The 11300-nt window shown below is 39.6% G+C and overlaps 1 protein-coding gene across 1 annotated transcript in view; it reads left to right on the top strand.

Annotated features, from left to right (window-relative positions):
* Positions 1-2434: 2434 nt before the first annotated feature.
* Positions 2435-11300, top strand: part of LOC104959042 (disintegrin and metalloproteinase domain-containing protein 12-like) — a 73216-nt gene continuing 64350 nt past the window's right edge. The window contains exon 1 of the mRNA XM_010786893.1: positions 2435-2820. Coding sequence (XP_010785195.1) covers positions 2727-2820 — 94 coding nt within the window. The 5' untranslated portion in view covers positions 2435-2726. The remainder of the gene's footprint in view (positions 2821-11300) is intronic.

Genomic DNA, 11300 nt, shown 5'->3' with positions numbered 1-11300 from the left:
ATGCTTCTCAGTCCCTTCCAGGACACTCTTTAGCCGTCATCCTCATTATACAGCAAATATGAAGCCTGAAGGGTGCTCTGCTATTATCCAGTGCCAGCTATGAGCTGTAAGACCGTGTGACCTCTTCTCACTGGAAATGCCCTGTTAATGGACAGTGCAGATTTGAATAGAGCTTTTGTCCCTGTCTTTAGTCTCATGATGGACTAAGACGCGCCATTTTGCAGATTTAAAATGTGAGTGATCCAAAGTGAGAGTGCTAAACAACATTATGGAGCTGGGCATAAATCAAAAGTGAGATGTGTGAATATTTATTTTAAAAATAACAGACGCTCTTCATTATTCCTAATTGTTTTTTTTCCTCATTAGCCTTTAAGTCAGAGATCCTTCATAGTCCAACTGTTTCATCCATCTACATTTACACTGATGTCTTGGAGGAGAACGATGATCACTACAGTTTTTGGTGAATTCTATTCCATGTGGGTGTTTTGGATGAGAGGAGATCATTTATAACAGCACTCATGGTTCATAATTGTTCCTCTCTTTCGAAAATGAGTAATTTTAGACTACAGTAAAATAAGACGTCTATGAACCATGACTGCTGCTTAGAGAAACAAGTTGCTGTGTGTTGTTTTGCTATTTAACTTCACAAAGACAGTTTCACTATGCAATGTCATTGTTTAAACGTCAACTATATGCTATATTGGAATGGAGTTATATGTTTTCTTTTATATATTTGAGTTTTCTTTTTACATGTTGTTTATTTGTATTCCAAACAAGACTATAAATGTTTTTCCAGGAATAAAAAGTTCTGTTTTTTCACAAAGTGCATTCACATAATAACAAAGATTAGATGGCATCATTTCCATAAAGTTAGGATTTATTATTCACTATTATCTGTCTTTGCACACTAACAGAAATCCCTATTTTACTGCCTGCGTCTTATCTTCCTTCAGGCATCCTGGTTCTTAAAAAGAGCAAAAGATCAGCTCTTATTATCAGCCTATAGCCGAGAGTTGGGTTCCAGTTAAATTAGTATGCAGGGAAATACTCCTCAGTTTGGTTTTATTTCGATTCATATTAAATCCTGAAAGAAGACTGAGAAATGGAGGTTTCTGAGAGTAATGACACGAGGCTGCACCCCGTAGTTCCTATTTCAAAAGGTGAAAGCCAACAATTGGATGTACTGCTGTGACTTCACCTTACATCGAGCATACCAGAGTTCTCCCCTGTTGGGAGAGAAAAAGCTTTCAGTAACTCATCCCCATGTGGACACTGGACACACCTGTCTGTTTTCTGACTGCATTCCCTCTTGAAGTGAATGTCTATATGGTGGACGGCCATAGTGTCTGAATGGGCCGTGTCCATATGTAGAATCCTTCAGTGCATCTCATTGCCTTGATAACAAGTATCGGCTGTGAGTCTCATGAATATATTTGAGTCAGATATCTTATATATATTAAAAGTCATACAACAGACAGATTATGCTTAGCTTACTCTGACTCAACAACCAAATCATTTTGTTGTGCATACATTTTGTAAAAATGTATGCACAACAACAACAGTGAGTAACATCTGTGAGTGGGGGGCTGTGTAGGCCACATTATTCAAATGTACACTCAGTGTGGGCTGCTTCAGCATGTGTGGGACTATCAGCACATTGGGTCAAGTTAAGTAGTGGATACCAAGAGTCAGGCCGGAAATTAAGTGGTATGCTTTCAAAATAAAATGCTGGTTTCACCCTCGCTTCTGCAACCTTCAGATAATTGTGGCAAATGGGTTAAAAGGAATTCCTATTTTTTGACTAAAATGATATTGATTCAAGGTCCACTTATTTGCTTATTTGGGATATCCACTTACAAGTTAAGTGACAATGCAAGGTTCTTTTTCCCTGACCAAACATAATGTGTATTCAATCTTTCAATTTGCAATAATATGAATTTTAAAAAAGCATTGAATCCTCAGTTTTATGAAAAAAGATATAAAGAATATATTTGACTCTAAATATTTAAGTGAAGGAAAATAAAAACTACAGAAATGAGAGCCACGTAGTCAAACGGGCAAAAATATAACTTAATCATTTTTATTTTGTCAAACTCTAACTGTAAAGTCATACACTTTCATAATACAAAATTAACCTTTAAACATTTTAATTTAAGTACATTTATCTTAGGTTTTTCTAATTTGTATCGTACATACATAGTTTAAAAGATGTGTAATGTGGCGTCTTTATTGTGAAAGGTCTAACCGGATGTTGCTGTTTGTTTATCCGGTTAGCTTCACACTGCTTTTGCTCGATGATTAATAATAGGCGCGGAAGCTGGCTCTAGGACCTGGCGGAGCGATTCATGAAGCACATGGTTCCTACTCATAAGACAACACTTCTCGCCACTGTCGCGAGTAATTGCCTTGCAATTTATGTCATTTCAGTGGGCGTCTGATACAGCAGCGGCTTGTGTATTTGTTAACATTTATCCCGGTCGCTCTTCAATTCCCCTTACATTTCATACTTTTTCGCGGCTGCTCTTTGACTTGGACGTTTGTGAATGGGAGTTGAATCAGCTGTCCTCGGGATTTCCTAAGACACCGCTCATTTACTTGATCATATTTCAGGAAGTGGGTTTTATTTTGGGGGGGTTGCTCTTGCACATCAGCTGTTGTTGGATTGTATGATGGTTGCTCTGCAGTGAACCAGTTGGCCAGTCCCGTCCACGCTTCAGCCGGGCATCATGAACCTCTGGAGTCTGAAGTTTGTCATTCTGACAGCACTTCAGGCTTTATCTGTCGCTTTGTGTGACAGCATGCTCTCCACATCTGCTGAAGGTAAGAGGCGAGGATGTATTTGTCCTTTCCTATTATAGGCTTTCAAAGATCTATGTGCAAATTGATTGTATTCTTAATTGATTTTTCTCACTTTGTGATTGTCAATACAAAAAAGAAGAAGTGTTTTCACGTGGAAACATCATAGAACGATATATATATATATAGTAATGAACCTCTGCATTTGTCATTGCGTGCATTCTGCAGTGTCTTGTATCTTCTATTCTTCATTCATGTCTCCCCTTTGGCTGTTTTTGGTATATCATGTTTTATGAAAGCCTGTGTTAGTACAGCAGACTTACAAATCCATAACACATGTTTGGGAAGAGTCAAACATCCCCAGTGCAAACAAGCTTTCTAAATTCATGGCTTTCTCTCATTCTCTCCATAGATCTCTCTGTGTGAAAGGCATAACATCATTTATTTTTTAGCTCTCAGTCCATCCAGTGTGTGCACCTCAGAGGAGAAGGCACGCTGTATAATTGATGATGCTGAAACTCTCTTTGGTAATCAGGGGTAGCACTTGAGGCGTTACGCTGGTGCTTTAAGCATACTTCAGTTTTTCAAGGCACTTCAAACATACTTCAAATGTTCAATTATGGACGAATTTCCAGGATTACTTTAGTGCCAAATACAGAAACCAAAAATCCACAATGTTCGTTTGAAGCCCGTAAATTGCAACCGATTTATTGTGTTTATGACATCCTAGCAAACAAATGAAAGATAGCTGCTTGAGAGCCTTGGGGAAATTTCTATATCTGCAGCAGTGTGTGTTTGTGTCTATTCTTGTGTGTCTCACACTGGGATTGCACCCCTTTGGGCTGTAGCTCATGACATCTCCATCACGTGGCCCATGCCCTATAGGTGAGATTCAACATGAACACTACACAGTGGGCTATGATCAACAGCTTGAGCATTCGCATACAGAAAACTTTTTACATCTGCCTGTCACGACACACTCACTGTTGAATCATGGGAATTAATTACCAGCCAGGGCAAATGTGTAAAACTGGGATCAAAGAGTGAGGAAGTTGTTAATTTATTCATCAACAGTTCGGTTGGCCTTGATGGGTTTGTTCTCTCGGATTCAGGCTCCTTAAACATCATCATCGCCAGTTCAGTTGTGTGTGTGTCTGGGAAAGTCTGAGCCCATCTTTATTGGCAGGATATCATCTTGCTTGGGGGTAATCTGGACTGATTGAGATAAATGGATGGAGGGAGTGGTGTGAACAGGTGCACAGGAGATGGGATTCTGTTTAACTGACAAAAAGAATCAAAATGTGCAGGGCTATGCATGACTATTTCTAAGTGATGAAACCATTGGTCAATGTTCAAAAATGTAATCAGCTATAGAGTTGGGTGATATGGCCATTATGTTCTACTACGATGTGGGTAACTTCATATCTTCATAATGAACATAACGGTTTTAAGTGAGCTTAGCCTATATCACAATAGAAACAATGAAGAAAATTATATATATGACATACATTTTAAAATAACTTTTACATATGCAGTACAGGGCTTGGCCTTCATTTTTTTTATTATTTAGACCTACTTTGACAATATTATTGTTCGATTGTTGAAAAAAATCCGTTTCAGCTTACTTCATGTCAAGCATATTGAGTGGGAATCATTAGTTCTTTTTTTTGTGCAAGTTTTTACTTTGTCCAGACTGTGCTGACTTTGACATTGCTGTCAGGAGTTCAAGGCTGCTAAAAAAGAGGGAGTACTTAGGCTCCATGCAATGTCATGTTTGCATATATATTTCATGACACCGCCGCCAGAGCCTTATTGTCAGTTCTCCTTTCCCTGACTGTCTTGTGGACGTTTCTGTTCTACCTAGGGATCCCTAGTGAATGACTTCCACCGATGGTTGACACACTTTAGTGTCAGCCAGTATTTAATAGCCAGCTGTACTGCTATAACCAACATGACTCTTGTCTGCCTGGAGCTCTACATGCAGCTTGCGTGCTGCATGCTCAGACAAATGAAAGTTGAGCTGAGAATATATTTTTGGACTGTAGTAAAACATTCCTAAAGCAAACCATGTCCTCCCGAGAGAGACATTATCACTTGAGGTGACCCATCTGAAGTCAGAGCTAGTCAGATGCATTTTGTATCTTTTCAACTTGAACGGATTCAGATCTTCTAAATGAGTTGCTTAGGATAATAGTTGAAACCCACAGGGCCGGTAAGGAGACTTGGCTCATGTGTGGATGTGAATTAAGACCGACTGATCAACCAGTTGCTGATCCGCAGTGGGGATATTTATATATGGCCAAACCCTACATATGTTGTATTAATTTCTTCGAAGTTGCTTTGGACTTATTTGACCCTTTTCCCCCTGACCAAGCTGAAACCCGATGCTGGCTCTGGACTTTCTCATTGGACTTTCACAACCAGTAAGGTCAGAGTTGAGCTCAGCACAGCTCTTTTCAAGCGTCTTCTCTTGTCTCTTCGGAGAATTCAGTTGGCTCAGATACCTCCTGTGAGTGTCAAATCTATCTGGGTAAATTCAAGTTACACCCTATCAATGTTTACCCACCAAAAATGACGATTGGGGTCCGTTCTTGTGTTCTGTTTTGCAGCACTTTAAGGTGGAGCATAATGAATAACATATGCCATATAATGTCAGATAGCTCTTTCTCTGGCCACAATGATAACTAACAACTGCATATCCTGTAGATTAGCAGATTTTGCTAGTCTGCATTCTGGTCTGGAATGGTTTAGGCAACTGTGACACTTTGGGCATCTTGGTAGCTAACTTTGTCTGTGTTGCCCAGCGCTAAAACAACAGCTAACGTTATTTCTATTACTTGAAACGCAATTGAGTGAGACTGAGAAAGTCAATGTGCCTTCAAATATAATAATGAGGTTAAAGGCTTTGGCAATCTCTGTGAGGTAATTTCTGTAAACACATTAAGCAGTCATTTGGTACATTATTTGTAAATATATTATTGTTAAGTGGAGCCTTAATGCTGCTGAATTACCAAGTAGCGTAAATGGGTTTACATTGTAGAAATGGCTAATGGCTGATTTCAATTTACAGTAATTCTGGCAAGCAAAGTTAAAACATTTTGTGTTTTTTGTCTATTTACCCCTTTTTGCCTGTTTTTATTTGATAAATATCCATGTAGTTTTATATAACCTTTTTGTTTTTTAACTAACAGGAAACTAAGGTTGTGCTTCTCATGTTGTCCTTGTTAATTTATTTGTTTTTCCAACTTGAAAATCTAATTTTTATAATCCTGCCAAAGCAGTGAATAGGAATCAAAAACAGGCATCAATTGCAATTCCAGATGATCATACTGAACGACACTGGGAAACATTCCCCAGTTTGACTTGATTCCACGTGAAAGCCAAGTCATTGTCTTTCACTTTTCCACATCATCCATCTTTCAGCCTGGCAAACAGCATCTGCCCTGATTTCATCATATTCTTTAATGAGAGAGAAAGCAGGGATAAGACAGGTTACCTCTCTTCTGGGTAGGATTCCAACACATTAGTCCAACAACTCTGCTCCAACCGTTTGCTTTGTCTGTCTGAGTTATGTTCCACAGGCAGACCTGTGAGGTATTTTAAGGTGAGTCGGTAAGCGCACATAGAATAGTTACATGAAAACAAAGGTTTCAAGGTCATATACGGGGAGGTTGTGGCTCAGTGCGCTGATTTTCGGATCACGGGGGCACTGGTTCGAATCCCACTGCAGTCAACATTCCGCTGTGTCCTTGGACAAGACACTTCACCCTAAATTGTTCCTGTGGGGATTGTCCACAGTATTGAATATATGTACGTCGCTTTGGATAAAAGCGTCTAACAAGTGACATGTAATGTAATGTAATATACATGACCAGTCCAAGATTGCTAAAATTGTTCAGGTTTTCAAAGACCAAGTGGAAATATCAAGTCTTGTTTTATATTGCAATATCCAGAGCACAAGTTTTTTTTTTCCAGAGACTTTTAGCTGACCAGCAGTCTAAAAAACATATACATTTCATTTAAATGTATGACTTGAATGAATAGGAATTTAATTAGCCATAACTATCTGAAGATCAAGTAATGGCGAAAATCGCATGTGTCAGCTTCAGAATGATATCCATCTTTGTTGTTGTTATCTTATGAGACTTTTAAATAGACTGTCTCCACTGTCATAATGAGGTGGTTGCCTCCACATACTGTACAATTGTTTGATAATCAACTTTATGATGATATGTACCCCATTTTCTCTGTCTTTTTTGCTGTTGCCTAATGTTTGTTTTCTTTTCAATTTTTTGTGGTTTAATTGTGTGCCAGACATTGGCTTCCCATGACGCTGTAAATGAAACCCATCTTAGGGTAAATATTAACAAGCTTTCATGCGGCTCTGCTCCAGAAGCTCTCTGTGACTCTGACCTTTGTTGCTAAGGCACACAGGCTCCATGCTGGGCAGCAAGCATAGCCCCTCTCGGCGGGCGAAGCGTAACAGTGTCACCCGCCGGGGGCGTAACGGCACAGGTTCCTCGGACAACATTAACCTCCTGCTGAGCCAAGGGGAATTTGCTGCAGGACCATCTATTGCCCATCAAGTAATTATGTGCTGACATCATGCTAGTGTGAAAGTAAATGAATTCAGTGTACAAGGTGGGGGTAGAGAACCAGGAAGAGAGAGAACACACAAAGCGCTATTTACCAGTAGAGGGAGCCCAGTGTTAAATGGCTTGATTATGACCCTCAATATGTTCTAAGAAATCCTATAAATTCAACCATTAACAACTCTCATTGCTGTCATTTTTGACACACTGCTACCTTATAAGATTTGATTTAAGGAGACCCTCTCTCCAGTTTGTGCAGAAACCCATTACCATGATGTCACCAACAGGTTTTTATGTTTCCCAGTGCAACCCTCAGGGTGTTGACATAATGTTCCCCAAATGGCTTAGATGTTTACCGTGGACTCAAGCCAAGATTACCTTGCACTTTTCACCTTTGCTCGATTATCCCCATGAAACATCAAGAACAAAAACAAGGAGCAAGGTGGAGATTAGTTGACTAAAGTGATCAACAGAACATTAAGTCCTGCTTCTGAAATGAGATAATTATCTGCTTTTCTTTTTTTAATCATTCAGGGTCTATTTTAAAGCTTAAGAAATGTTTAAAATAATAAGGAATGTTCCTCACAAGTTCTCAGAGCCCCAGGTGGTGTCTGTAATTGCTTGATCTGTGTGCTCCACAGTCCCAAGGACATTATTTTTTATGATGATGTTCTGCTTTGAGCGGGTTCATGATAATGTGGGCATTCTTTCTTAAAAATGACTTGTTCATGAATAATACTCTGACAAAACTAATCATGTACTGACTATTCTTTCCAAAATAATACATTGAAATTGAAATGTTTGGGTTTTGGACAGCTTTTCAATTTGAAGTCTTTGGCACTTGGAACCAGAATCTCAATTCTTTGACATTTTCAATTATGACAATAATGATTTGTCCCAGTTGTGATGATGAAAGAGAGAAAGAGATAAGGAGAGACATCAGAGTTCATTGCTTTTGTCCCCAAGGTCATTAATTAAAAAGCGTCCTCCCAATGTAGCATTTATTATTCTGTTCCCGATCACCGTTCGGTTTGAATTAGCATATTTTGCCCACTCTGATTGAGGATAGATTGAGTTTGTGGTATGCCTGTCAATCACCCATTATTAAATGAGCAATAGCCACAAACATTAACCAAGTTTCCTCCTGTGGCTGACGTCAGAACCAACTTTTGGCTCAGAGCCTTTCCTTGATCATGTCCCCAATCCAGTCAATGCTCTGATTAAAGACATCCCCCAAATCTGGATGAAAATGGGAGCGGATACATGTTCCTAATGTAGAAAAAGTGATCATTTTATTAGATTTGCTTTATCCAAAACATATTTCCATATGTTACCAGGGAAAGAGTTGTTTTCAAATACCTTAGTTGTCTTTCTTGTGTCATAGTTCTGCTTAAAACAGGCTAGTTTGACTCATTGCTCTGCCATAATTAATTCCACATGCATTTCAAGCCCATTTCCTTCTAGCGCTTTGAGTCGTAACTAAACAGTGTCCAGCCGTGTCAAACAATGATGAGATCATCTCAAGTGTGTCTCCTCTGCACTTTTTCTCTTACTATTCAGGGGATTTTGTTTACTGAGAGTGTCATTCAAACGTCCCAAGGCGTTGTTATTTCATTCTCTGACATATTCTCAAAATCGGCAAAAATTGCTGTCAAAGTGACTTTGGAGTATGTCCTTGTGTTCTGTTCCTGCGCCAGCCATCAGGCAAGGGTGACTGTGATTAGGAGTGCTATTTATTGATGTGTGTACGTGTGTGTAGCCTGCTGTATTCCATCTCAGAAGGACCTGTGCACATGTGTGGGGCACGGCCTCATCAAGTGTGAAGATGAAAAGAACCGTGTGCCATTTGTGTTGGAAAAGCAGAGATTGTTATGAATATATTATTTCATGGTTGCCTGTCAAGGAGTGAGTTACAATTTGTTGCGAGAAAGCAGGCTCTGGGGTTTAATAAAGCAGAACAGTTGTTGATTTGTTTTGGTGGAACAGATTGAGATGGGAAAGGGCAGTTAGAAAGGACATCTTGACATCTTAGAAATAACTGAGGAACGTCACGTGTTCCCATGTAGGCTGTGGAGAATGCATTAATTTTGAAGAGCTGAGAAAACCAGGTAAAGATTGAGTTTGAAATACCATCAGGAACCGTAATCTACTCTAGCAAGCACTGATTTAATACACCAGGCTACACAGCTAGATATCAAGGTTGAAACAGACAGCTGTTTGGTTAAAAAGTGAATTGATTATATTCATCATATTCTGATGTCTAAAGAATAGTGAGTTTTCAAATCTTCACAACCAAAACAGTACATTGTGTGTGCCTTGATATCCTAACCTTTGTGTTACCTTGATGTTCTTATAATCTTAATTTTTCTGTCAAATGACCTGATCATTTTGCCCCTCCTTGCCTCTTTAACCAATTCCTGTATTGATCTTTGCATAACCTACAGCTCTATGCAACAGGTGATGATGACCTACAATTATGCTTTAGCTTTAGTGGCCACTGACCCCTGACCTTGACTGCAGGTTACTAACTTTTTAACAAGCAATGCCTCCCTAGTCACAAGTTCCATATGTCTTTGAGCTGTGAGGATGTGGTTCATTACCTCAACCAAAGAGGATCATGTTTTTGTTTGGGTTGTTTATCTATTTTTTTGGTTAAACTGCTGGCCACATTTCCATGAAAGTTGGTTGAAGAGTGAAGCATGGGGCAAATAAGAACCCATAACATTTGGAGCTTATTCAAATCATGGGGATCATACACAATTTCTTCACTTTCAAAAACCTAGAGAGATGGAGCATTCGGCAGGGGTCTGCAATCTTCGAGAGATAGTCGTTTTCCACCATGAAGAGGTGTTGAAAAAATATAAAAATCAGATAAACCTGATCTTGTGTTAAATGGTCTTGTCAATCATCACGCAGAAAGACTGATTTACTTGCGACCCCTTGGGATATCCCTACCCCTAGGTTGGGACCCTCTGACCTTAAGAACCTTGAAATCAAATGTAACCCATGCCTTTTGACCTGCAAACCACTTAATCCATGCTTTTTCTGAGTATGATACCCCGGGAAAACAACCAAACAATGGCAGTAAATATGGAGTTCATAATAGATTTGGTTATTTTCTTCTTAACAACACTGCTGGGGAAAGACTAATTAATTACTCTAAACAGTCATGGGTCTGTATCACATTTCCGTCACCAGCATTTACTTTATGGAGGCAATATAAGTGGCACAAACCCTCCTTGTGTACGCTGGAGCATAAAGGGAGCTGATCGTGGCCAGAAGCTTTATTAAGACCTCTGTTTACACTTTTCTTTATTGAACGTATAAATAAGGCTTTGGGTTCTTGTGCCACTTTTACCGCTCCCTTAATGCTTCGGGTGGCTCTTATAACATTCTAGCTAACAAAAGCCATTTACACACCACAGCCACGCTGCACTCCAACTTTACCAAATGTCTCTCCCGAGCACGGGGGGAAAAAATGAGCCTCCAGACTGTTTCCACTAATATAATGCCATTTATAAGCGGGAATTAAACCTCATAGCACACCACATTAACAAAATGGCCATTCACTTGTGGACTTTGAAGTAAGGGAAGGAGCTGCTGTATGGCGAACCTCGTCTTTAAAGTTGTGGACCACAGAAAAGGCTGTTCCATCTGTGTGAGTGTGTGTTTTCACATGAATTGGATAAGCATAATTTGGTTTTGACCCTTCCCTGTCAAAACGTCTCCCTATTCCCCCCTCGTCTGTTCTGTTTATCCATCCGTACTTTTCACAGAGGTCGTCATGTGTTTCCTTACTCAGCATGCCTACCTCCCCCAGACGGTGTGGTTTTCTAGGACTAATGAGAGTAGGATGCTTCCGTGTGTGTGTGTGTGTGTGTGTGTGTGTGTGTGTGTGTGTGTGTGTGTGTG

Source organism: Notothenia coriiceps, unplaced genomic scaffold (assembly GCF_000735185.1).
Source record: "Notothenia coriiceps isolate Sejong01 unplaced genomic scaffold, NC01 NC01_scaffold00029766, whole genome shotgun sequence".
In the NCBI taxonomy this organism is placed as follows: Eukaryota; Metazoa; Chordata; class Actinopteri; order Perciformes; family Nototheniidae; genus Notothenia; species Notothenia coriiceps.
Note: the sequence above shows the minus strand (reverse complement) of the source record. Positions and strands in the feature narration are given on the sequence as shown.